At 38.4% G+C, this 27,689-nt stretch overlaps 2 protein-coding genes across 6 annotated transcripts; one reads left to right on the top strand and one right to left on the bottom strand.

The window, feature by feature from the left end:
- The first annotated feature begins 83 nt into the window (after positions 1-83).
- Positions 84-13,664, top strand: arhgap22 (Rho GTPase activating protein 22). 2 transcript variants are annotated; one of them, XM_037973415.1, is made up of 11 exons: positions 84-364; positions 586-4,043; positions 7,857-8,053; positions 8,390-8,477; positions 9,993-10,121; positions 10,252-10,462; positions 10,561-10,693; positions 10,782-10,855; positions 11,198-11,319; positions 11,404-12,364; positions 12,452-13,664. In XM_037973415.1, exons 2-11 carry the CDS (start codon positions 4,010-4,012, stop codon positions 12,669-12,671), a joined length of 2,169 nt encoding a protein of 722 aa, XP_037829343.1. In that variant the 5' UTR covers positions 84-364; positions 586-4,009; the 3' UTR covers positions 12,672-13,664. The 2 variants fall into 2 exon arrangements, with proteins under 2 accessions (XP_037829343.1, XP_017268421.1); XM_017412932.3 differs by lacking the exon at positions 586-4,043 and having other exon boundaries at positions 298-364.
- Positions 13,665-14,177: 513 nt separating this feature from the next.
- Positions 14,178-27,604, bottom strand: mapk8a (mitogen-activated protein kinase 8a). 4 transcript variants are annotated; one of them, XM_017412934.3, is made up of 12 exons: positions 27,475-27,604; positions 22,443-22,609; positions 22,072-22,201; positions 21,850-21,908; positions 21,605-21,743; positions 20,374-20,539; positions 20,029-20,100; positions 18,256-18,438; positions 18,048-18,172; positions 17,904-17,967; positions 16,601-16,678; positions 14,178-14,948 (listed from the first exon to the last, which is right to left on the bottom strand). In XM_017412934.3, exons 1-12 carry the CDS (start codon positions 27,508-27,510, stop codon positions 14,755-14,757), a joined length of 1,413 nt encoding a protein of 470 aa, XP_017268423.1. In that variant the 5' UTR covers positions 27,511-27,604; the 3' UTR covers positions 14,178-14,754. The 4 variants fall into 4 exon arrangements, with proteins under 4 accessions (XP_017268423.1, XP_017268424.1, XP_017268425.1 ...); XM_017412935.3 differs by lacking the exon at positions 20,029-20,100 and adding an exon at positions 19,563-19,634; XM_017412936.3 differs by lacking the exon at positions 27,475-27,604 and adding an exon at positions 24,651-24,875.
- Between the last annotated feature and the right edge of the window lie 85 nt (positions 27,605-27,689).

Raw genomic sequence — 27,689 nt, 5'->3', positions numbered from 1 at the left:
GGTGGCCCATTCAACAAAACATGGCAAGTAAAACTCGCATGACTGGCTCTACTTCCTTCTTTCTATCAGAGTCTGTTCACATCGGCATTCCTCAGGCACATGTCATTTGGAGTAATTATGGTGACTATAGTGCTTGTGTCTTTGCGAGTATGCGAATGTCATTTGGTTTGTTTACAGGAGATTGTGTAAAAAGTGGAGGACTTGGGGTTTCTGTGCTGTCTTTGTTGAGACCCCTGAAAGCATCTGCGGATGTTGTGACTCCAGAAATGGCCCCAGTCAAGAGGGACATGTTGTATAGACAGGTTTGGTGTAATGAAGTCATCCAGGACTCTTCAGCTCAATAACAAACCGACACAACAGGCAGGTAAGACTCATTTAGTTTGTTAGGCCGTTAAGTTACTTGTATCAGACAGGGTAATGCTTTTTTTCATGGATCAATGTGGGCAGTGGTTGTTGCAAAGATAATCAGGTCTAAATTTTAGAAAAGTTCAGCAAATATAATGCTAGAATTGTGTTTGTATGCATTTGCTTCCTCACTCTTTAGAAGCTTCATTAAATTTGTATTACATTTTCTTGTACACTTAGGAATCCCCGTTTTCTCTAACAACTTCTCTGAGCTGCATTTCGGTCTCATCCTCCCTCATCAACCATCCACCCTCTGTTTTATAACTTCTGCTGCAACACAACCAGACTGAATAGGAACAAGAACATCACACCCACGAGGGCTGTGGCTTTGATCACACTGATTACAGAGTGACAGAGAAGTGTGGCACCCTCAGGTTGTAAATCTCAGCCTGAAGGAGTCAGAATTCTGGACATAAATGGTCAACGTTTATCAGCACTGCCATTAATGTGCGATGGATTATGCAGCTGTTTGTAAAAATTGAATCTTTCATCAAATGTTTTCTTTTAGAACTTCAATAATAATAATAATGTAGCATGTGCAAAACTAAGTCCTAAATAATCTCACTTTATAGTTAATATTACAGTATTAAAGAATCTAGTCATATTTTGTTCAAGAACTTTCCTTCAGATTTTTTAAGATCACTTGTGGTTTGAAAGTTTTCTGTATTGTTTATTATTATTATTATTATTATTATTATTATTATTATTATTATTATTATTATTATTATTATTATTATTATTATTATTGTTGTATAATCTGCGAAACACAAAGCAGTTCTGTTTTGTTTGTTCAAAATTGCTTTCACTTTAATGATGGTGCACCAGGTAGGTTTTCGTTTTAGGTAGGTTTTATGTGGAAATTCTTGTTGTGTAGCATTATTGCACAGTCACTGTGTTATTTTAGTGACACTCCTGTGTTAGAAAAGTTTCCCTGCAGATTTTTTTTAGGTCAAAGGAACTTCCCTGCCTGTCTAGCTGGCAAATTAATCTGTTCTTTTTTCCTCTTTCTCTTGTTCAGGTTTTTTTTTTGGACATTGTGTAATTAGTTCTTAATGTCAATGTAGATACGGGAAAGGCAGTACAAGTACAAGTGCCGTTTATTGCATCAAATTAGTTTTCTAGATGCTTTGAGGAGGAGATAGAGAAGTAGTATTTAATTTAGTTTAATTAGGTATTTTTTCTGTTCATTCATTTGTGTGCAACTTCAAAAATTAACATGACTGAAAATGTCATTCACTGACAGATTTTGATTAACAATTAATGCTTAATTAGATAAGGATGTTTTGCCTTACAAGTAAAGGCAGATAGGCCCAACAAAATCAAAACTAAACCCAAGAAAAGACAAAGTAAAAAAATGTATGCTCAACATTGTTTCTCAAATTACCAGTTCAAATGAAATAATGTATAATGAAATTCTTGACAAGGAAAAAAACATAAAACACTGCATAATTTCACAAAAAATGCTTAAAACGCAGCTAAATTGGTGTGATGTTGTAATCATTTGTGAAAGTCGGTTTGGTTGTGTGAATATGTCGGTGATGTCAGTGTATGTGTGAAAGTGAAGAACTGCATCATGTTTAGAACATGATGGGATGTAGAAATGTGTTTGTGAGGGGATGGGTAAGAATAAAACAATCTAAGCAGAACTTTGCCAGGGTTAAAAAGTTGCTATGAAGTATTTGCAAACATCTATGTTTTGTAAGTCGTATAATTGTCATCTAGAAGTCTGACATCTTCATAGCTTAAAAAATTTGCTTTGACACAAATTAGCTTTCACCCTTTAATAAACTGACAGATATTATTTGAAAATATGCCAAATTTCTGTCTCCTATGTAGTAACTTACTTAGTTTCCATATGAAATTAGAGGCCTAGTGTTCCTTGAAGGAATGCATAATGTTCACTGCCTTTCATGGCAGTTTTATTTCAAGATATCTCCCACAGCCACATTTTGTGAGAAGTGTTAATGCTCGGCTACTACCACATAAACATAAATTTTGATTAGGTTATAGCCATTTTTGTGTTGGCAATGATAGATTGGTTGTGACAGTCATCTTGATCAATTATAGATATAAAACCAGTTGACTGTACCAATTAATGCCAAAGTTTTAAACAAAAATGTTGAACCATTTACAGTCTAAGTATGTGGTGAGGATGACTCTCAGCTTCTACCACACCAAAATTGAGCCCAGTATCTGTAAAATTTACTGAGTTATACCCATTTTATGTCTTGGCTAATGTTGAGTAGCTGTGGTGGACATCTTGAATTGGGATGACTCCAAAATTGATTTAGATGTAGATGTGCAACCAATGGTTGTTTTCTGAATGTTTCATTAAAATCCATTTAGTGGTTCATCACATATTTTGCAAACAAACAGGCAGATTTGACTCAAGTAGTTTATGGCAAAGTTTTAAAAACAGATCTTACTCAATCAGTAAACCTTAAGAATATGTGTTGGGGATCCAGCTCAGCTACTACCACAGCAAATTTGAGCTCAGTATCTGTAAAACTGGTTGAGATATAGCCATTTTTGTGTATGCCAAAGTCACTTAGCTGAGTTGGCCATCTTGAATGAGATTGACTCCAAAAATTAATCAGCAGTTGATGTACATCTGATGACTACTTTTGTTCAAATCCATCTGCTGGCTTGTAAGATATTTTGCTAATGGACAGACACGCAAATACATGCACACAAACAGACAATATTATTGCTCCACCTTATCTTTTTGGCAAGCAGTCATAAAAAGTAACCTTTCACCTACAGAGAAACCTTTAAGCCAGTTAAACAAGGTAGTAATGATGTCACAAACTGCTTTGTTCACCATTTTACAAATTTTATTCATTTCCGATTACTTTTTTGTATTTCTCAAATACAGCAAAAATATTGACTTTTGAATCATTTTAAATTTTAATTTGATCACTGAAGATCATCTCAATACTTTGCATTTCATGACCCACAGTGAGGTCTCAACCCTATCTTTGGGTACCAATGACCCACAGCACTTGCAAATACCAAGGAGAACATGTCTTGGTAAATACATACAAGTCCATTTGCTCTGCAACAAACATTTAGTGGTGAGAACATTGTCCATTAATTCAAATGTATTGATCTGAGGGTTTTCTTTTAGACACAGATGAAATTATAACTAAATCTCCATGAGCAGCTGGGAAGGACTGTGGAGTAATGTCAAGAAATGGGTGAGAAAACAGAGGACACACAGTGGGACATATTTATAGAAGGTGAGAAACTGATACTGAGAGTGTGCAGCAGAAGGCAGAGAGACAGAGATGGAGTGGGCAGGGCTTTAAGTATGAGAGAACAACAGCACGCCTTGCTGGTGGGACAGAGATCGAGGGGGGAGTCGGATGAAAGGGAAGAGGAAAGTGTGTGCTTAAGTGCCTGTGAGTGTGTGAGAGTATGAAATCAGAGTCCAAATGCAAGAGTGTGATCAGGGAGAGAGATGCTGCGAGAGGATGAGGTCTAACAGGGTGAGGCAGCAGCGAGAGGCGCTGAGTGTGGGTGTGTGTGGGGGGAGTAGTAGTGTGTGTGAACAGAGGGATGCAGTCATGGCTCTGTGAGAGGGAGCAGCACAGCAACCGTAACCATGCTGAGCCCCAAGATAAAACAGGCACGCCGGGGTAAGCACAATCCCTCCTCCCTATTCTCCATTTTCTCTCTCGTTTCTTTCTTTTTTTTCTTTCTTTCACTCGCTGTGTCCGCAGGGCTCCATCTGTCCTGGTGTCTTTGTAACATCATCAGCTGTTTGTGCTCTAATTGATAAAGGCATCAAGCAGGTGTATTAGTGCTATGGTAGAGTAAAATCTGCACACCAATGTCTGTTATCTGCAATTTTTTGTTTTTTATTTTTTACATTTTTTTGCAGGATCTGAATTATCTGAGCCCTCAGTTCTTTTTTTCCACCGGTGAGAGTTAACACACTCTACTATAGGGTGATGTAATCCGTCATTTCTCCAGCAAATGATTCAATCAATTCCAAGCAAATTTGATTGTGCAGGAGATGGGCTGTAGTAAAACATGGCTGCAGGGGAGATTATTCTGCCCTCAGTAGTGCTCTGCATCCTGTGCTGGCTGTGGGTTTCAGCAGGTGAAAGACTCTAAAGGGGTTGAACCCATGACTCTTCGCTCCTCCAAATCACAACAGCTGACTGTCAAACATAGTTCCTCTAATGCAGGGTAAAATCCATGTGTGGGCACTAGAGTTGGGAGATGAACATGTGCCTCTCACATGACTGTTTTAAGGATGGATGTGAAAGCTGTAAATCAGAGGAGCAGATCCTGCCACTGAGGTTATTGTGATGCAGAGCAGAAATACTTGGTGTTGTCTTCAATGCAGTTTGTTCCACTAGCATTAGCTTTTTCAGGTGGACTGGCTGACATTTGTTGCCTTGCATAAGGGTGTGTCCACGTGATTGATGCTTTTAAAGGTTTTTTCCTAAGGGATCCTGATCTATTTCACATTGACTGATAGCAAAAAACTGACTATTCTTCAAGAGGTCAGACATTTGTATCTTCAGGCAGGACTTTAGCTTTTTTTTTTTTCTCCCATGGCTGTTGTTGGCTTGCTCTTGACCCGCTTTAAAAAATGATCATAAAAGATGATGGGAAAGTGAAGTGCATCTGCTTTCTCCTTCAGCTGGAAAGTGCAGCAGCCACTTCAGTTTTCTTGCCACGTCTTGCAGGCTTGCCATCTCTCATTTGCTGTAATGGTATTCTCCTTTGATTAGATTCCCAGCTCTGCTCTCCTCTGACCCTTTTACGCATCATCATCATCATCATCATCCTGGGCAAATTCAAGCAGCATCATCAAGCTGGATAAGGTTTCTGAAACTCAGATATTGGGTGCAGATCTCAAACCGGCCAGGTTCTATTGTGCCTGAAGAAAATGATATTAGTGAAACTGAGGTGTTTTATGTGTCTCAAATATCTGGATAGTTTTCATAAATCCAATTGTTGAGTGAGCAATGAAAGTTTATTCCATCAAATTCAAGTGCTCCAAACAGTAAAAAAGTTATGATCTTAAAATATTTTTATGGTTTCAGACAGTATATGCTGATTATTAAACAGATTATTAGTATGTGGATTTTAATTAATGACAGTCTAATGCAATAATAGTTTCAGTTATAGTGTTATTTAATTTCTAGAATGATTTATGCTGAAAGACTGAAGTAACAATGAAGGACTTTACTAGAGTGCTTAATGCTGCTACACTTTTTTCTTTTTTTTAAATTCTTTTAAAGAAAAAATCAAATTTTTCTTAATTTAATGTAACAGTTTTGGATCATTTGGATAGTAAATTAACATTAAAAAAATGCTGCTGTATAAGAAAGTTAAGTAATGGCAGCTTTATTGTCCTTGGGGGAAAATATAGAGACAATAAAAGAAATACCATAAAATAAAAACACACTTGTCAAGATCGGGACTGAAATGGACAAGAATTGCAAACTAGCATGAAGAGTTTCAGGTGAAACTAAAATAATTATTTAAAGAAAACCAAAATATTGGCATGACAGCAAAACATGAAGAAGGCGAAAAGGAGAACCAGACAGTGCAGAGGAGCAACAATGAACCAGCAGAGATGAGATGCGGTGGAACAGACTACATGGGGTGGGGCTGATGAGAAAGTTGAACACAGGTGACTGCAAACCAGGAACAGGTGTAGATGGGTGTGCTTCAACAACTTGATTTAGAAAAATATATAATTTTAGTGTAAATATTGCACTTATCATGACAGCGATCCATTCTAAACTTAAGATTTATTACATCAGTTTTTAAATACTATGCATTTTTATCAAACTACTTTTAATTAAATGATATTGCCATATTACTTAAATGTAGTAGTAGTACTTCCTCTTTATGAGTAGACGGTGAGAGATCACAGAGTTTTGATGTTCATGGAGCTGAAATATTGTATGACTGCTGTGCAGACAAAATGCTCTCTGTTCATGGTCTCTATTACTGAACAGCTTACTGCTCTCAGCAGTTTCAAAAGCTCCCTCATAGATCATCTGCTTCACTACTTCTCAGAAGATTTGTGAGGACTGACTATTTGGCAGATAAATCCAGCTGAAGCAGTTTAAATTTACACTTGTGCTCTGTGTGTATTAACTTCAGTTTCTTAATAGCATTGTTTATCATTAAATGTATTTATTTTCAGAAAAACCCTGGCTACCTTATTTATCCTTGTGGCTACAACAGTCTTTCCTGAAATCTCTCTCTCCCTGATGAATATTCATCATGTTTCTGAATTAACCTTACTGCAGGCGAATTTCTGGATGCATTTCATGCCAGAATTAAGAACTGCATTAAACTCAGAAAGTCGCCACTGAATTGTGGGTTGGGTTTTTAAAAATCCATGATTAAATCAGTTAATTTGATTCAGATTCAGCCCACTTAGACGTTAATATGAAACAACATTTTGGATATACAATACTTTGAGCAGTTGATTCACCACTGATTAATACTGTGAACACAAATAGACTTTAGAGCAAAACGTGGGGATGCAATTTGTGCTTAGGATTGTACTTTGTTCTTTGTACACTAATAGTGCGGAAATTTGGTTCCTCCTTTAGATTTCCTGTCTTCATAATAAAGATGTGGTTGTGTCTGCTATAAATATAGACCTCCTCCTGCTTCTGCTGCCAGCATACAGTATTGTTAATGACTGCTCTATGTGCTTTATACTCTTCCACGTTCCCTGCAATCATGACTCTGCAAATGAAGGACATCCAGAAAAGGGAGGAATAGAAGTCCAGTGAGAGAGAGAGAGGATAAGCAAGAGCAGGAGAAACTGGGAAAGCAGGGGAAAGAAAAAATGAAAAGAGAGATTTCTGTCCAGCTCCTTACTGATACCTTCCCTGCTGTCCTCAGCAGAATGCAGGATGCAATTAACAGGGAAAAAAAGATGCCATTGATTCTTCCCTCACCCACTGTCTTGTGTTTATCTCTCTCCTCTGCTCCCCAAAGATCATTACATTGTCACTGCTTTTGCTCTATAGCTTTGGCATATAGATGCTAATATATAATCCATACTTGTAATCACTCTGTAGCCAGGAAAGCATAACATGGTCCAAAGCAAATGTGCTCCATCTATACCAGTGAAATTGTATGTGTGCCTTTAACTATCTGAAACAAAACATGTTAACAATAAAATGCACCAAAATGAACTCTATAAATAAAAAAAATAATAAAATTAAAATGGGTTTGCTACATTATGAAGGCGTTGCCACAGAAGACTTCTATTAATACTGATTGTGTATACTCGTATTAATTGAATATTACCAGTTATCTTTTTGTAATCATATCTAAACAGCAGAGAAAGACAATTTCATTTTCATTTTTATGTAACTATATTATTTTATCTCTCCCTCTATGCTTATTGTATTCTTCAAGCAGTTTTTCCTCACTCTACCTCAATGTTTGTGTCCATGTAGCACGATCCAAGAGCATGGTGCTTGGAGAGTTGTCTAGACTCTCCAGGCCCTGCTCTCCTCAGGATCAGGAGAAACCACTGAAGGTGGGCTGGCTCAAGAGGCAGCGAAGCATCATGAAAAACTGGCAGCTGCGTTGGTTCGTTCTCAGGACCGAAGCTTTGTACTTCTACAAAGACCAGGATGAAAGCAAGGCGCAGGTGAGCTGACCTGACATACAGGGAACACATAAAGCTGCAATATTTGGATTCACTGACTCACTAATAACATGGTAGCACGCTGTCCTTTACCTCTGCTGCATGAGCTTAGCAGTTGACTTTTGATCCTATCTTTGCTAGAGGCATTGTAAATGTACATCCAGAACCATCAGAGGAATTAGATGAGGAGATGTTTCCCTGAGTCATCCCTCTGTTGGACAGTTGCCCAGAGACAAGAGTACTCACAACTCTGTGATGTTTAAAATGCTCCACACGTCCAAGTCCAGAAACCCTGCTTGTCTGTCAGTCTGTTCCACACCTTTTTCTTGTCTCCTACAGGGTTGCATTCCTCTACAGGGCAGTCAGGTCAACGAGGTGCCTGCCAATCAGGATGAGCCTGGTCGTCACCTGTTTGAAATTGTTCCAGGTGAGTTGGCATTGTGACAACTTTGTTGTGTAAGGAGATTATCCTTTGTTTGAGTGATACTGGTGATCTGTTCACCGCTGAATATCAACCGGAAAAAATAAACAAATCACCGGGGCATTTTTTTAAAAATAAATTCTATTTCTGCTAAATCCAAGGTTGTGATGTTTTTCTATTACGGTATTTTGGATTTTGAGAGAAATTGACAGGATGATGTAAGTTTACTTACCATCATCAAGGTTTAAGCATTCACTTGTTTCTTTGAAACATTTACTTAGTAATAAAAAACACACATTTGTTGCAAAACTTTAAAATTATTTTTGATTTTGATTTTCAGGATTGAGAGCTAAAGTACTGTGGAAATGTCTGTGCTTTTAATGGAGGATTTTGTTTTTCTTTTTAATTGTTATGAATAGTTTTTATGCTTGTATACATTATTGTCAGGTATTAATTTTCAATGATTGAATGTCTTTTTGAAGATTCAGTATTTAATTGTTTTATGCATCATATTCCCTTTATTTTCATCCTTCTACCTTCTTTTTCCACTCAACGCTACTGGTTTAAGTCCATTTAAGAATAGCACCAAAATGAGTTTTGATCATCTTAAAAGACCAGATGTTCATTTTCAATAATTCTCTTTAGGATGTAGATGAAAAAGCTGTAGGTTGTCTGAATAAAAAGGCTACTTAAACAAACACAAATGTCAAACAGCCTAAAACATTTATTGTATTAAATGCTGCAGTTACTTATGCATACTTTCTCTTCTATTTCAACATATGAAATTGGAGTTCAGAATTTCACATTGCAGGCTTAATTTGTTGGTAAAATAACAAGGTGAAAAGCCTCAGAGGAAACAATCCTGGACAGTAAAAAGCAGCTGAGTGAGAGGCATGGTGCAGTTGCTGCTGTCTCCAGGGAACACTGTTCTTTCTGGGTTGTTTCTCTCACAGACAACACACTATGCACCACAGCGCAGGGCATAAAAATGAATACAGGTACTGATATTTAGCCCATGAGCCACCAGGCCCCCTTACAAAAAGCAATTTCAAAGAAATCTGCTTTGGACTGCACAATATGTGAGAGTGTATATGCTATTTTCCATGAATTTGTTTCATTCTCCTTCTAAAATTGGATAGTCTCTTAAAGACATGTTCACAAAGTTACATGAAGAGAGAGAATTTCAAATACTTCAAAGGTCTGATGAAATAAGCCAAATGTCAAACTTAAATGTCAAACAGAGCTGTCTCCTGCTGACTGCACTCAGAGGAAGGGAAAACAGAGCTGCATGGTTGTGTCTTTGTACTTTACAGGGGTCCTTGGGTTAATGACGTTATTGAAAAAACTGATACTGGTTTATGTTTACAGATGATACATTAGTTCTGCAGTTACTGCTGCAAAGTAATTTGCAAAAACAGCATCTGTTGTTTGTATGATTCTGCATGTTTAAATAGCTACAAGATGTGGTGGTCATTTTACCTTATTGATCCGGAAAGTAATGAAATAGGGCTGTGTTTTCAGGGGGAGCTGGAGAAAAGGATCGAACCGGCGTAAGCCATGAATCATTCCTCCTGATGGCCAACTCACAGAGTGACATGGAAGAATGGGTCAGAGCCATACGAAGAGCTATTTGGACTCCACTCGGTGGAGGTGTGTAGCTTTAATCATAAATGCAGACAGACATATATACTTAGACCTATTTAGATGATGTAAGGATATGTAATCCTACTGAATATTGACGTCTTTGTGGCTTTATATTTTCTGTGCTGTGTGGATGCAGGCATCTTTGGACAGCATTTAGAGGAGACAATGTCATATGAGGCGCAGTGTGGCCCCCAGCGAGCGGTCCCTGTGCTGGTCGAACAGTGTGTCTGCTTCATACGTCAACATGGACTCAAGGAGGAGGGTCTTTTCAGGGCGCCTGGACAGACTAATCATGTTCGAGAACTGCAGGATGCCTTTGACCGTGGCGAGAAGCCAGTCTTTGACAGGTGAAGCAGCAGGAGGAGACGTTTTAAGTATAGCAGCATGGAAAACCATTACATGTATGGGATATTATTCTAATATCTGCACCGCCTTTCTGTTACAGTTCCACTGATGTCCACACAGTGGCATCACTGCTAAAGCTGTACATACGAGAGCTGCCAGAGCCTATAATCCCTTTCTCCAAATACACACAGTTTATCTCTTGTGCTCAGCTTCTTACCAAGGATAAAGAAATGGTAATTGTTTCTTTTCAGTGTTTTACTGATATATTGTATAATCTTATATTGGAATTTAACTTCTATTTATTTATTTATTTTGTTAAAGGGCATCATGGAACTAAGCAAACAAGTGAAATCCCTTCCTCTAGTCAACTACAACCTCCTTAAATACATCTGCAAGTAAGTAACTTGTGTCTTGCAGTTTATTCTTTGAATCATCAGCCTTTTGTGTGACTGTGACAGGCTTCATTGTTGTTGCCTTTGTATTAGCTGCTTCATAATTGATGATTGTCAGCATCAGAGAAATGACGTTCATTACACCCACATTATTAACATCAGAGGAAGTGACATCACTGGCTTGACATGTCTACTCTGCCTTCTGCAGACTTAGTCTCCGTCTCCTAATCTGAGCCCACACATTAGCCGCAATCATGACTCAGCCCTTCTTTTCAAGAAACAAAATCTTACTGAATTAAAAGAATCAGATTTTGAAAAGTTCTGCTTTTGGTTCTGTCCGCTCAGGTTTCTGGATGAGGTTCAGTCTCACTCCAGTGACAATAAGATGAGTGTTCAGAACCTGGCGACTGTGTTTGGACCTAACATCCTTCGGCCAAGAGTGGAGGACCCTGTTACAATGATGGAAGGTTGGAAATCCTGCTAATTTTTACAGCTCTATTTTTTTTTTCAAACCAATATTAGACATCTTAATCATGTGCATATTTGTGCAGGAAGTTCCCAGGTCCAGCACCTGATGACAGTGCTGATCAGTGAACACTATCGACTTTACCCAAATGAGGAACCCCAAACTATAAACAAGATTCCTCTAAACCAACAGGACATTCAGCGATGCAAAGTGGAATGGCTTTCACAGGAACAAACTGACCCTCCATGTTCAACAGATGAAAGCTCTAAAACCCCTAAAGAAAATCTCCAATCTTCTACTCCTTCCGCAGATGATAAGCTGACTACATCAGGTCCTATTTCATCCGATAAGGCTGAAAACAGTCAGAATAAAGACAAAGATAAAACCAAGAGCAATGAGAAAGTGGATGGAAAAACTGATGGAGAAAGTGAAATAGCCACTAGCCCTAGCAAACAATCTAAAGCCCTTCCTTCGTGGAGGTGCTCCTTCAAGGGCACTGCAGCCTCCGGGGGGCCAAGGGGGAAAATAGGGGGCTCGGCCGGGGATGTGTCAGCAGCTGGCGGGAGCAACTGGCTGATGAATGGCCTGTCGTCCCTCCGAGCTCACAGACGCACCACCTCATCTTGTGAAAAGGTGAAAGACTCTACTTTATCTCTAAAGGATTCAGCCCTTTCTCTTAAAGAAACCGGTCTTCCACTTAAGGACTTGCAGAGAGACTCTGACGAAGAATCCTCCCGACCGTCTCTGTCTCACAGAGTCCTCCACCAGTCCCACAGACTGTCTGCCTATGACAATGTTGCACCCTCCAGCCTAAGCCTGCCTGCTGACACCTCGTCCATCTGGACACCCTTCGAGATCTCGTTGTCGGACACAGAGGGAAGTGATAAATTAGAACAAGTGACCGATAGAACAAATACTTTAGATCACAATGCAAGTGGCAATGAGGAGGATGTTGCAGAAACAAATGAAGATTTCAAAAAAAAGTTTACCCAACTCAAGCAGGAGCTGAAAAAACAGAAGATAAACTATGAAACCTGCATCCACAAGTAAGATTGAACCATTTCCCCCCCTTTATATAGTTAATCAAAATCAACATAAAATGTATTAAATAACCTTTTCTTCTTTTTTTTGAGGTTTGAGGAGTCCTGCTCTAAGTACCAGTCCCAGATAAACCGCCTTGAAGAGGAGCTGGATCAGGAGAAGAAGAAGTTTCAAATGCTAGAGATTCGACTCAGGAACTCGGAGCGGGCTCATCAAGATGCAGAAAATCGGAACATTCTCCTCCAGAAAGAGATGGAGGAATTCTTCAAGACACTTGGCGATCTGACTACAGGAACACCACGGGCCAACTAGAACAGACCGGACTGCCTTCATCTGGTCCTGGAGGAGCTCACTTATCAGGAAGACCAACCAGGCCCAAAGCCTTTAAGAACAAATACCTCTAGTGCAGTGAAAAATGCCATCTTCTTCTATTGTCCTGTGCCTCCTACTGAGTAGCACTGGTGCCAAACAAGAACTCCTCTGGACCAAGAACTTCTCAGCTTGTCATTCCAAAAACTTTCTTACTATAATACTCCATTAGATTAAATTATTTACTTCCTAAATTGCTTCCTGAAAGACCAGTAAAAGCCTTATGCATCAAGTGTTGTATTTTAAAGTCACACAATTTTAAAGTTAGCTAATAAATGACAGTAAAATGTGAGACATTGAAATTCAACTCTTTCAGTAATAAAGCTGGAGGCTTCAACTCCAATAGTAGAGCTAATAACTGATCTGTTAGGGATTTCTGATTGTGATTTCAGACTCAGAAGCTAAAAGTCTCAAAACTTGCCTCTAAAATACACCATGCAAGTTTGATGTTTTGCTGACAATGTTTGACTAAACCTTAAGAAGACTGTAGGATCATCCCAGTGGTGCTGAATGGCTTTTATATTTCTTCAAAATGGACCTGCATTCATGCTCAGAAAAAAAAGTCTTGCCAAGTCTTTTCTATTGGTTCTGTTTTTTGTTTTTGTTTTGTTTTTTGAGAGGAGTAGGTGGGTGAACCATAAAATAGGAATTTACAGCAGCCTGTTGAGATGTAATGAAGAAAATGGTTACAAAGTGCATTCAGGGAGTTTTGGGACTGCCTAGCCATGAAAAGAACAAGTGGCAAACACCCGTCTTTTGATCCTCGGAAACTATCCATGCATCAGTAAAATGTACAGCTCAATCTCTGATTACACTAATCCATAGACTATACAATATTTTAAAAAATGTAGATAAACAGTATCTCTAAATAAGATGTATAAATAATTAATGCCTTCTAGCTTAAAATAAATAACAGAAAATAAGAACATCATTTTTGTATTTGTGTCATATGATTTGTTCAATGTCACTGGTTCTTTAAAAATGTATGCCTGAATGATTAAAGTGTGCGTGTCTGAAGTAGAAATATATAATGCCATAAAGAGGACTGAAAATAACTGAACTGAACAAAGACATTTCACTTAAATATCATTATTATTATTATTATCAGACAGATGTGAATAATGTCTGACAGAATATGCAATAAAAGATAAAGTGACTAATTTAAACATATCTGGTGACAGTCTCCAATCACAAGTGCTCATTCTAGCCAGCAGGGTGGCCTGTATTTGTTCTTTGCAGCACTAACCGACTCTTTACAAGTTAACGTTTCATTTCACTTACATTCACCCTGTTCTTGCTCATTCAACTAACGTTCACCTACAAATTACATCTAAGTCAGTAAACAAGTTAAATTCTAATCATTTTACAGTATGTTACAGTAAAAAAACAATTAAAAAGTATTTCAGAAAAAACAAACCATCGTCAGATGCACACAATCAGACAAACTTGAAAAAGAAAAAAAATATTTTATATTATTACATCAAAGGGCTGCTTTCTTCAAGAAAAATAGGTAACAATTTCAAAATAAAAAGCATCAGTTCGCATTCCTGCCCAAAGTGAAATATGCTATAATCTACTGTTGGACGGAATTGGTAAACATTCATTAAAAGTCAAAGAAATTTACATAAAACCAAAAATATACATTACAGAATGCTGCGTTTATAACAGTATTTGACTTTTTAGCTATAGCTAAAAAACTAACAGATAAAGTACACTCAATTTCCTTTCTTTCATCTCATATATCACAGTTTCACACCAAAGCATCCTCTGATTCTTTGCAGCAAAAATACAAGAATTATAATACAATTTCAAACCACAATAATTTACAGCAGCAAAGGAGGTTGACATAAAAACAAACTGTACAGTAAAATCGCAGCTCTACAAACTAACATTAGTTCCACTTGCCTAAATCTTCTCCCATCACATATACTGATGAGGAAGTTTTTTTTTTTTTTTGTTTCTTTCTTTTTTTCATTTAGTTTTGTTTTTTTTAAGCATGTAGATGTGTGCTTGTGTGAATGTGTAGTTATCTGCAGCAGGCCAGAGCACCCAGGGAGGTGTGGCTGTCTAAGCTACTGTCTGTTTCAGAGCCCATAGCGGGGTCGCTGATGGGATCGGTGGGCTCCGTGGACATGGACGAAACATCATTGGCCGAAGAGGAGGAGGAGGAGGAAGAGGAGGAGGACGCAGGCTGAGGAGGGCTGTCGATCACTGCTGCACCTGTGCTGAGAAAAACAGGTTAAAGCATAGGTTTTATTGGAAACATAAATGCTGCCTTTTTGATGAGTTCAGATTATATCAGTAATGTCTAGGATCAGACTGGGACAGTTTCCATAACCAATGAATTACAAATAAGTATTTCCATTAGCCATGTTAAAAATGACAGCCTACAAGAATTAGTGCAGGTGCATGCTCACACTAAAGCTTTACATTCACTTTGTTAAAGCCAAGAAACTCCACTAAAAACCTGGGAGTCAAAGACGTGAACAGTTTTAAACCTACCACCTGGCTTGTTTGTGTTTTTTGAAGCAAAATATTTATGCGAACCACAAAATGTAAAAAAAACAAAAAAACAAAACACTTTAATTATGAGTGATATTTGATTGGTTGTGTCAAGAAAAAAAACACGAAAGCTATGCTTAAAGTGTTTCCTCAACCTCACTTCACTGTACACGTCTAATTAAAAATAAATAAATAAAATCACAAAAATATAAAGTCTACACTAATGAAATGCTGTAAAAACAAAACAAAAATGTGCATTCCTCAGCACAACTGTGCAGCCCTGCTTAACTCAGCTGCAACAAAGACTGACGAGACAAAATTCTGCTCCTTCTGGAAGAGCTGGACGTTTAGGTTGCACAGAGTGAAAACAACATGACAGGTGAGGTAAAGAGGAAAATATTTTAGGCAAGAAAATAGATGCAGCATAAAATATAGGTATAGAAGCAACTGGCATATTACTAATTAGTGACCAAGGCTGAGTGTCTACTGTAGATAATTTTACAAGCCAGTCAGAGAAGAATTTTACCTAGGACAAGCTCCATTCAGTAAATGTGAACTTATTTACATGTTATTATATATTTTTTGCAAACTATATTTTTGTGAGAGCATTACTATCTAAGGGTTTTCTGAATAATCTCAGAAATATGTCTCAAAAATTATAGCAAGAAATGTAAAAGGCATGTGACTGTTCCTTCAGATCTGTAAGCAAAAAGCACAAGAGCCGGTGTCAGAAATAAGAATTTATACTTTTGAAATCTAAAGAACATCATCATAAATTTTTAATTAGTAAAAAAAATGAATTTTCATAATAAAAAGCTGCTTCTAAAGTAAAATGTTTTATATTATAATTAGACTGATTAAGATGAAAAAGCTGCTAAAAGAGAATATTGCAGGAAGAATGGAAAACCTGGAATCTTGATGTTTAGTTTAATATTAATATATTTAAACAGCAAGAATTCTGTTGCATTCTTGAAATATTAGACCTCCTTAATTAATATATTTCAATGGATATACATGTATTCACATTGAATTTTTTTAAATACTGAAATATGCTAAAGACACTTTATTTATGTGAAACCTTTCAGAATTTTGCCTTGATTTTTACTATAATTTTACAAATCACATTTTTATAATCAATTGTATAAATTGTGAAGTCAGAGAGCTTACTGCAAAGTCACAATCATTATTCCTGTATTTTTCAGTTCCAAAGTAATGGTTAAAACCTTTTGAACCATTTATGATGACATTTACAAGCCTACATTGAACACAAATACTTGGCATGCATCCCTGACAAACAAAAATACTCTATTTTCCTGCAATCTAACATTTTTACTTCTTCTTTTCCAATTGAAGTCATAGAGAGTACTCACCTAAAGGAGACGGTTGGCCTCTTATCACTCCATTTTTTGTTCGTTCCTCCCACTCGCTCACTTCTTTATAAATTAGCTCTAGGAGGGGAAAAAAACAGCAAAAGGTTAAGTACAGCTGAGGACACAGAGAGGAGTCATCGATGCGTGCCTTATAGAGTGTCATTTACTTTTCTGTATAGCTGGGATGGATTGCATACTGAACAGTCCAAACAGCATCATGTTTCTAATTTAGGCTGGCTGTGCTGCCTTGACCCTTCTAAAAATGAGTGAGGGGTCATTATCACCTGACAGGGGTTGGGATGAGCTCATCTTGCTGCACAAATGAAAGTGATATTTACTCATAATCATACTGTAAGTCTCTTCTGTGCTCAACAGAATCATATCCCCCTCAGAGGGAAATTATTTATTTATTTAAGTCAAATAACATCTGTAAATGACTGGGAATGTTAATGTTTTCTTTTTTTTGTTTGTTTTTTACAAAGATTTAAAATCATACACCACCATAAAAGGCGGGTGATCGTGTAATTGCCTGTGTGAGTGTCTCTCCTAGCAAACTGATTGATTTTTACAGTCAACTAGACCCAAGATGGTCTCTGCAGCTAACTGACCATAGAAAACACAACAATAGGTATAACTCAGGCAGTTCTATACATGTTGAGTTATAATTTGGTGTGGTAGTAGTTGAAAGTCATTCCCAACACAAACTTTGAGCACCAACAAATTACATAAGATTTCAATCTTGTCTGTCTGTTAGCAAAATATCTTATGAACCACTGGATGCCTTTTAATGAAACTCTCGGAAAGTAATCACTGGATGTACATCTACAAATGAATAACGTTTGTAGTCAACCCAATTCAAGATGGCTGCCACAGCTGATAAACCTTTGCAAATTGAAAAATGACTGTAACTTGATAAATTTTACAGATATTACGCTAAACTTTTGTGTGGTAGTAGCTGCTAGTTATCCCCATCATAACCTCCGAGAACTAAAAGATCACACAAGAGCTTTAATTAAAACTACGGCATGCAAGGCAGAGAGCAGAATGAGTTCCTTCAACAAATGCTAGATTCATTTTTTGTGGTTTAACTGTAAAAATAAGTCAACAGTGATACAGCAGAAATTGTAAACATTACATTAGGTGTTTGTTAAATATATCAGTAGGGAAAAGAGAAATAAAAACTTGATACTTTCAAGCCATAGTTCATTCTTGTTCTGCAAAGTAAACTTGATTATTAGTAAATACATTTAAGCTGACATTGGCAGGCAAACTGAGTGTAGTGGAGTTGAGCGTGCCGTCTAACCTTTCCACTCCTCCACTGTGTGCTCTCTCTCATCCAGCTGTTTGTCTGAGAACTTTGGAGGAGGCTGAAAAAGGACAAGACTTGAATGACACCCTGATGCTTCAAAATAAATGCTAACTTCTTATTTCAAATAATGTAACTTACTGCTTCCACTTCAGCTGGATCATACCAAACATTAATGTAAGGGTGCTGCAGGGCTTCATCTACAGAAATGCGCTTGGATGCATCAATCACCAACATCTTGGATAAAAGATCTCTGGCTTGGCTCGCTATGGGGAGAAACAACAAGCAGATGAGAAACAACGCCCTTCATCATGTGACCAAAAATGATAAATTCTGGTCCTGATCAAACCTTTCAGTTTGTTGTGATCAGAGTCGGCAGGGAAGAGCACATCTGGGAAGAGTTTCTCAAAGCTGTACCCAGCGTACCGCGGCCTGTTCTCCACATACGTTCTTACTGAGTGATTCAGCTTCATTAGAAAATCCTGAGACGGAGTGCCGAGCTGCTCAATTACCTTGTTCCACTGGTCGATATCTGGAGTAGAAATGTTCAAGGAAAGAACCTCACACAAACACAGACACACACTGATACTGTAACACGCCATAAGGGCAGCGTGACATTTAGCTTTCTTTGAGGTCGACACACAATCAGCTCTCTTCAGCTCCACACACACATAAACTCACACAGACTTCTAAATCAAACGCTCTACAGTAGCAATGTTTGTGCACCCTTTTGCACTTTTATGCTAATACAATTAAGATTTAAGGTCAAGACATCATTAAAATCATCATCTGCTCTTAACCAAATCTCAAAATTGAAGTGAGCAGCAAAATGTTACACTGCATGTCTTTTTAGTCATTTTACACAAATATACCGTAAGTGCTATTGATCAGGAATTTGCTGCTGATTTCTTTTAAATACTGACTGAGATCAGTACTTTAACTTGGCTGGTTTAGTTTTAATTCAGACTATTTGTATTTTGTCTGGATTTTTTTTAAATTACTTTTGCACTTTAGCTTAGTTTTTTATAAAACAAACCAAAACAACAATAGTTAAACATATGTTACATGTTGCTGTTTACCTGAGGTACTATTGACCTCATTTTAGACTTTTAGACAGCACCAGTAAAATCAGTTTTTAATTTAAATTTTTTTAATTTTTATTAATTATTAGTATGTATGCATTTAGACATGCATGTTCTCTGGTATTCATCAAAGCTGCTGCAGCACCCTCCACACCCTTACTTCCCACAACCTTGATACCTTTGCTACAGTTTTGTTGACATTTCCTAATGAAATGACCATGTATAACATTTTTATATTTTTGCCTAATAGTTTTATTTGCTACTTTTTAGCAAGACTTGGGGTTGTATGAAACCTTGAGTTTTTCTATTTTAAAATTTAGGCAGAAAAATAGATTAAAGGGTTCACAGACAAAACTGTACAAAAATTTCAATAAAACAAAGTAAAATAAAAACATCACAAAATAACAACTATACTCTTGCTAGAAAATGTCTTGGATGGGTGCAGCAGAGCAAGCATGTAGGTCATGGAGGATGTGATGGGTGGAACAGCAGAGAGACAGAGGAAAGTCTCAGGATGGTGGCAGATCTCTTCATTATGAAATGATGAAGGTTGATCAATGAGAGGGAAGGATACGATCAGTGCCGGGGAACAACACACTCCCCCTGATCATCTCAGCAACTATGCAGCCCACTGACCATACATCCACTGGAGGTGGATGTTATGAAGACAGAGCAGTGGACACACAAACAAATGGTGAAGAAAGGGGAAGAAAAAAAGAAAAAAATAATTGAGAGGAATGCAAACAGAATGGCCAAGGTGTGATGATGAAAATGGAGACCGTGCAACAACAAGCGAACTGCATTCAAGAGAGACAAAGAGAGTACTGCTGAGCAGATAATAACAATAACTCTGCATCCAAAGGAAAATACACAGCCAATTACTGCCCAGCAGGTTTCAATAACAACATGCTGCAGTACACTAGCATTTCCACACAGCCTGGAACAAAACATGTCCACAAACAAACCTGGGAAAACATTTACAGAATCCCAAAAGCCATAATGATTAAACAAGAGGACGTATTTCACAGACAGAAGGATACAGTCCCTTCCTGGGAAGAGGATTTTATGGCGAACCATTTCTGCCAGAATGCAGCCCACAGACCATATGTCCACTATTGAAGTGGAACACAATCAAAAAAAAAAGCTAATAAGATGTCATAAATGCAAAAGAACCATTAGTTACATTTGAGAGTCCTGTTCGGGAAAATTTTCCTATCACTAATTATAATTGTATACAACAGGCACGGCTTAGTGAGTGTTACCAGCAAGATTTATCTTCAACTGCCTGAATACAAGTAATAACAGATGTCATAAAAAATCCTAGAAAGAGTTTCATAGTTAATTTTTGTATGAAGTAAAAATCAACTGTGACTTCCATAACTCACCATTAGCTTGGTAGCCCATACCCAGAATAACTTCAGGCGCTCTGTAGTAGCGTGTAACCACATACGGTGTCATCAGGAGGCCCGTGGCAGCTGTCCGAGCCAGGCCGAAGTCCAAAATCTTCAGTGTACAATCGGACTTGACAACTATATTACTGGGCTTTAGGTCCTACAGAAACAAAAGTCAGAAAGCAATTTTATTTTTTGTCAATATGCAATATTGATTTTGACATTCAAGTAAAAGGTCTGTCACCACTATTTTAAACCAAAATGAACAACAGAATACAAACTATTGACCGGCTTACTTGTTTGTAAAAGTCAGAAGATAATTGAGCTCATAATATGAGCTAATGCCCAGGAGTTTCCCTGTCTGCATTTCTGTGCAGTAAAGATTTGCCCGTTAATAGTTTTTCCACATATCCAAACCAATCAATTGGCATTTAATAATATTGATTTTTGTTTCCATTAGCGTTTGAGTGGTTCTTTACTTAACAAAGAATAATGTTCTTTTGACAGTATAATGAGCCTTTGTTTTATATGTTTTGTACAGAACTAATTGGAACTGATTTCTATAGCAGTGATGAGGATTTGGTGCCATGATGCTGTTTGCATTTAGACACACACTTCTGATAGAAACAATGCAGATGAAAATCCAATTTTCAAATGATCAGTGTTGTTTCTTGTTTGCCCATTAACAATATTAGACAAGAAATTAACCAAGAAAAGTAGGTAAGCAAGAGAGACATTGTAATTTATGGTGGATATGGATCATTTCCTTTCAAATTGTGAAAAATTGGCATTGGCCTTGGTTGAGGGTGAGCTCTCCAAGTGCCCTTCTAGTTACTGATCCATATGGGGAAATGATACATTCACCTGCCATAGTCAATTTAAAGGTTAGCAGCCTGTATCAGCTGATGTCAGCTTCATAAAAAGCTGCAACAAATTCTGGGCTTTATTTTTCCAAGGGCATTTTACTCAAAGCTTGCTCTGAGTTTAAGTTTCAAACACACAAATGTTTTAACTTTATCCATGTGCAAAAAAACATAATACACAATAGATGATATTTCAAGCCATGTTTTCTGAAGGGTTTGTATTTTCCTAACACCGTGTCAGTTGACTGTTTGCCCTCACACTTCGGTGTCACGTGTCGCAGCAGGTTTAACAGTTCGGGACTTCACACTTTAGGATATTAGCCTGGCGTTGGAGTGTGTGATCAGGGCCAGCTACTGCTTACCCTGTGGATGATGCCAGCAGAGTGGAGGTGTTTGATACCACACAACATCTGATAGAGCAGATAGGACAGCCTCTCGTGGTCCAGCTCCATTTGAATGACCTGGCACAGGTTGGCATCCATCAGCTCCATCACCAAGTATCTGACATAACAGAGACAGTTCAGTGTTCTGGACAGGTTTTGTTTTTAGCAACACACAAGATGGAGTCGAATTTCATTTGGAGCTCGAAATATTTCTATTTACTTACACATCTTGGAACTCTTCTAATGATTTTTGTGGAGTAAATACATTTAATAGGCCAATAATCTGTAGATAAAAATAAAAACAATAGTTAATCAAAATTGTGTAGTTTTTTTAATATAATAAATCTAAACACAGATTTTAGCATACAAATAATATTCTGCATTTCTAAAATAATATGTCTCCCCCTTGTGAAATGTAATGCATCTGAAAATAGCCGCACACTTACATTTTTGTGATTGACACATTTCATTAGGACTAGCTCTCTGTACGCCCTCTTGGCATGGGTCTGATTCTGAAAAGGTCGACTCAGCTTCTTGATGGCAACATTTTGTTCAAGGATTTGATCGTAGGCGGAGCTAAAGAGTAAAGCAAATTAGTTTTAAGCACAGTCAGAAATGTGATTCAAGTGCAGCCAGAAAGGTAGAAAATTTACAGGTGTTGTGGTGATTCATTTCAGTTTTGTCACTAACAGGAGGTGGCGTAAAAATATTTGTTGATTCTCGGAAATGTTCCAGTGACGTGCAGGAAGAATATGACCCATATTTCAGCTGTTAGCTGAAAATGGATAAGGCTGGAAAAAATACATAAAACACTCACCAGACGATTCCCTGCGCTCCCGAACCGATGGGTCTTAGATTCTGGTATCGCTTCAGTACTGTGAATGTTGAATCCCCAACATCTAGACTGTAGAAGTCTTTGTCTCTCTTGTTTCTGTTCATGGCAAATTCTTCGATTAATACTTTCTGTGCATCCAAAAATGTCCTCTGTCAAGAAGAAGGAGAGAAAAAAAACATTTCAATAATTTTGCATTAGACCAGAGAGGCAAATACAAAAAAAAAAAAAGGAAACGCTGATGAAAATGCATCCAAGAAAACAGATTAGGAAGTGGAAAAAAACAAAAAAACACTGCTGCATTTCACACTTGAGCACTGCAGTTTCTTAACTCAGCAACTCTGCAAACACACATAGGTGAAGGATTAGATGTCATCCTTCGAGATGGCAGAACAGCAGGCAAATTGTATGTCTACACACCATCATATGAAACACAACTCCAGGAGAGAGTCAGCCACTCTGGAAAACTAATCTCGGTGATAATTCCTCTGAGTTTGGATCAAAGCCCAGAACTCCCGCTCGGTTCTACAAGCACATTTTAACTAACAAGTAACTGCGAAGCCACCTAAAGGAGATTGAACAACTGTTTCACTTTAAAATAAATATAAATGTCTTTTTTCTTCAATTTTTTTTTTTTGGGGTTCCTTACACAAACAGAACGACAACCCTCCCCATCCATCCACGCTCCGGACACAGACTCCATATGAGGGATATAATCGCCAGAATGAAGTGAGTCAGCTCCCCTTCTGTTCCGCCGACGTCACAAAGACGTCCATAACATCCACCTCCTTCGCAGAATGAAAATAGAAATGCTGCTTTTTTTGTTTGTTTTTTTAAATTGCACACCAGAAGGCAAATGACAGTGTAGTTACTGTGACATGCTCATGCTTTTGTTTATTTCTTAATAATGGCTGTCAATAAAGATAATTAAGGTTAGGTAAATGAAGGGGATATTGTAGGATGCCACTGCACAGTTTTAATATTAATGAGCATTCTATGGTCTGTATTGATGCATAGGACTGTTTGCTGCTTCAACAAATTCTCCTGAAATTAACGATACATTTTTAAATTTAAATAAATTTAGAATATGCTTCTAAGTTGTTCTTGCTGTTTTTATCTTTTAATCTTGAATTCTTATTGTTATGTGATGCTGAAGTGTTCCAAACATTGTTTAACTGTGTCTGTACAACAACAAATAAACGTATCTCATCTTATTCACTTTTAGATTGATTTTAATGTCAGCTGCAGAATTTGAGAGGAACACCACCACATTAGTAAGAACGGTCTGTGAATTTTGGCTCATCAAAACAGAAATTAAGAATGCATTTCTTTGTTTTGGCAAAACTCTTACTGTCTTGGCTTCCAAAATGCAAACTTAGATTAAAGGATAATTTAGTTCCTAGCAACAGTGGTTACCTTGTATTACACCAATGCCCCCCAAAAGATGCTAAAGACTGCATAGCATCCTATCACTATGTGTCTTCAAAATATTAATAGAAAATACAATAGATCAACAAAACAGCAATAAAATCAAATTTTACAGGGAAAACAGCATTTAATGCATCACCTATCAGTTTATGAAATACAAATCTCGAGCAGGCATATTCATCAGTAGTTTAAATACTTGTCACAGCCTTTCTTGTCATGTGCACAACCCGATTGTGATACATCCAGAGCAGAAATGGCAGCTGACAGATAGAGGGCAAGAAACAAATAGGAAATTGTTTCTCTGCGTCTCTATAGCAGCCATCAGCCCGTCATTATCCGCCTCTCCTGCATCACCTTGACCACACGACCTCTCCGGCTCGTCCTGTTGGAGGCGGCTGCAGGTGAAACGACTGAATGCAGCAGAAAGCAGCCATGCAGGCGGAACTGATCTGATGCAGCCAGATTAGTCTAAACCATCCGGCCGGCCGGACGCACACTGACTGCACAAGAGAGGACATTATTCCTGCGATCATGGCACCAGGATCGTGATTTGACAGGGGCGGTCTGTCTCTTCTGCCCGATCCGAACCCTGCGTGGATGTATGACTATAAAACGATATAATCAGTATTTTTTGGGGGGGAAGGGGGGTATAGGAGGTTAGTGAAGCAGCGTGCACTCAGCGATTTCCACGACCCTCCCCCACGGCCAAACAATGAGCGCGTCTGAGGAGCTATAAGGTGCGATCCCCCCCCATCATCATCTTACCTCTCTCATCAAACCAACAAGCGATCAGAGGTCCGATCAGCGGTGGTAAAACGTCCCGGGGTCGACTGGCTGTTTGTTTATGCTGCCGCTGAAAGATGATTTATCCCGTTGTGCGGCTTAAAAATACGTGACCTCACCAAACTCATTGCCTACGTCTCCATCTGGCTGCTACTGACAGGCCAGAACGCGCAGTGCGCACGGGGCATGCGTCCCAGACAGAGACACACCCACCGCCTCCATCCTTCTTCCCTTCCTTCCGCCTCAGTGTCCAAAGAAAAAAAAAGGATTTGGTCCACTTCCGTTTGCACATTTCATGTTATTTTCTCCTCCATGTCTGCATACATGGAAGTTTGCAGGGTTCGTTTCTTATTTTTTGAGTTCCGGTTTTTAATTATGTGACGTTTATTCCCTGGCTGTGTCGCACTATTTTGATCAAAACAGTGAAGAAAGGAGAGTCAGATGGCATGGATCACTGCACCCAGGTCAAAAGCGTTTTTCTGGAGAAAATAAAAATATAGGCCTATACATAATTCACTGGAAACTCACTCATGTCCTTGTCAGAAATGCCGGTCAATGTCCACAAATGTCCACCCATGAATATTTCTCTTTCTTTCTCTCTCTCTTTTCTGTTTTGGGTAAGCAAAACTGGAAATATATTTGAGTAGGAAAAAATAATTGGAGAACAGATTTGTTACTGTTGGCACTTTTTTAAGAGTATGTTGAGAGCAAGAATGATACTGGAATTTCAGTATTATTCTAAAATGGATGTTTTTGAAAATGTGTGGGAATATAAAGGCCTTCTTTTTTCTCTAAATAATTCAGAACTTTAAAAAAAATACAAATGTATTGATTTAGCATTTTGTAAACATAGACAATTATTAGCTGAAAAAATAACTATCTGAAAATATTTCTTTTTTTCTTTATCCATCCATCCATCCATCTTCTACTGCTTATCTGTGGTCGGGTCACAGAGGCAGCAGGTCCAGGAGAGAAACCCAGACATCCCTCTCCCTAACATCACTCTCAGCTCCTCCTGGGGGATCCCAAGGTGTTCCCAGACCACAGAGGATACATAATCCCTCCAGTGAGTTCTGGGTCTGCCCTGAGGTCTCCTCCCAGTGGGACATGCCTGGAAAACCTCCAAAAGGAGGCGTCCAGGATGCATCCTGATCAGATGACTGAACCACCTCAACTGACTCCTTTCAATGCAAAGGAGAAGCGGCTCTACTCCACTACTATGACTTTCTTAACTACACAACCTGTATGTCTGATGGATTGTGGCTGCTTTTTCAGTACAGTCATTGTAACTGACCATGACAGTATTATACTGTGTGTGCTTAAAAAAATAGCTTAATGACCATGATGACAAAAGAACAAGCCCCAGGTCTAAAAATAAACTCTCTGTGGCAGATAAACAATATCTGAAGATCATGTTTTTTGGAAACGAGAATAAAATTGGTCAAAAACCAGAAGCAGACCTAGAACTTGCATCACTTGATAAACAATTATGACAAGTTTCCAGTTTATTGCTCTTTGGGAATCACCTTGTCAGTGCTAAAATACTATTTTGTATGGTCAAACTGTGTTATTTTTATAGATTCAAGTAAAGAAACTTGAGTATTTTTGATAATAAAGTACCCAAAATCCAGTTTAAGATTATTTCTTTGCCAGATTATCTGTTATGTGTTGACACAACACTGGTTCTTTTCATCAGGGCCACCACTAAGGGGGGGCCAGGGGGGGACTATGGCCACCCCTATAAATTTTCTAACCCCACCTCACATAATAAATATGGTAGAATTGGATTAAGTGTAGAATCTCAGACAGAAGACGTTCAGGTGGAACTATAGGAGTGAATCTGCTGCTGAACATGAAAGAAAAGAGAAAGATCGAGTGAGGCAGCTGTCAAGAGTAAATATCTGGGATCAAGCAGAGTGGCGGAGCACCATAAAGACAGAGCTTGGGATTCAAACAACTGCAGCTTTTGCAAAATTTCTGCTAGACCGGTAAGTTTAATGTTTGACCCATTTCATTCAGCTCTTTTCATAGGTTAACAAACACCTGGTAGTTGGTGGCCTGTCCCAAATTTTGCTTACAAATGTTTCATTTAAGAACATATTAACCATTGATATGAGAAAAATATTGTGCAGATTTTGTTTATTGCTTTATTATTATTTTGGTTAGGTCCTTGTGACTTTGCTATGAGTACCTTTAAAATATTACAAGAAAGTATAGTACTGTAAGTTTTAGTCAAAATGTTTCATACAGAAAATAAATGCCTGTTTCACCCAGAACTGTCATTTTCTGTACAGGCTATATAGCAGACGGTCAATAACGTTACAGTTTCAGTTAGTTTGAAGGTTGGTGTGTTTCTAAATGAATTATTTTCATTATCAGAGTTATATTTGTCACATTCTAGCTGTTTTGATCCCAGATGATAACACCTGGGATCATTTCTGCAGGAGTCTGCAGGAGTGTACAGCTTAGATAACGTGAGGGCACCATCTAGAGCTCATGCATCAGTCCTATACGCTACAACAGCGCACACCGTGCCATGCTCTGCGCATGTGACTCTGAAAAACAGTGCCAAGGAGGACATTCAGTAAAACTGCGTTAACTTAGCGCTGAGCGCCGTAAATTTTCCCTACTCGCACCTCACAGCCCAGGATCTATTTTTTCTTCTTGTTGTTTTTTTTTTCCTCCTAACCCTCCGTGCCTGCGCAGATACCCCGGGGCCTGCAGGGAGCAGCTGAGCGCAGCGGCATGGACAAACGTCCCAGCACCGACTTCCGCCGCAAGACACAGAGCTACTACAGCTTCTTACCCCCTGTTCGAAGAGAGCCCGCAGTGTGATGATCATCGTCGGGGAGCAGCCCTTCAGCAGCAGCAGAGGTAGCAGCAGGATCGTTTGTCCTTCCCAGGTTTCTCTGTAGCAGCAAGCAGCGCACCTAACCCGGGGATCCACCGCACTTTTGGGCGTCAGGCGGATTTAGTTAAATCGGTGTAGCTGATCTCATGCCACGCGCTATTGGTGGCTCT

The sequence above is a fragment of the Kryptolebias marmoratus genome, linkage group LG22 (genome assembly GCF_001649575.2).
Source record: "Kryptolebias marmoratus isolate JLee-2015 linkage group LG22, ASM164957v2, whole genome shotgun sequence".
NCBI lineage: Eukaryota > Metazoa > Chordata > Actinopteri > Cyprinodontiformes > Rivulidae > Kryptolebias > Kryptolebias marmoratus.
This window is presented reverse-complemented; position numbering and strand designations above follow the sequence as displayed.

Coding starts and splice junctions, on each gene's coding strand:
- mapk8a (XM_017412934.3), bottom strand. CDS start 27,510: ATGATCATCACACTGCGGGCTCTCTTCGAACAGGGG. Junction 21,909..22,071: donor AATGTGTCAATCACAAAAAT/GTAAGTGTGCGG, acceptor TTTTATCTACAG/ATTATTGGCCTATTAAATGT. Junction 14,949..16,600: donor AGGCCAACCGTCTCCTTTAG/GTGAGTACTCTC, acceptor TTCTCAGCACAG/GTGCAGCAGTGATCGACAGC.
- arhgap22 (XM_017412932.3), top strand. CDS start 313: ATGAAGTCATCCAGGACTCTTCAGCTCAATAACAAACCGACACAACAG. Junction 8,054..8,389: donor AGGATGAAAGCAAGGCGCAG/GTGAGCTGACCT, acceptor TGTCTCCTACAG/GGTTGCATTCCTCTACAGGG. Junction 10,694..10,781: donor TTACCAAGGATAAAGAAATG/GTAATTGTTTCT, acceptor ATTTTGTTAAAG/GGCATCATGGAACTAAGCAA.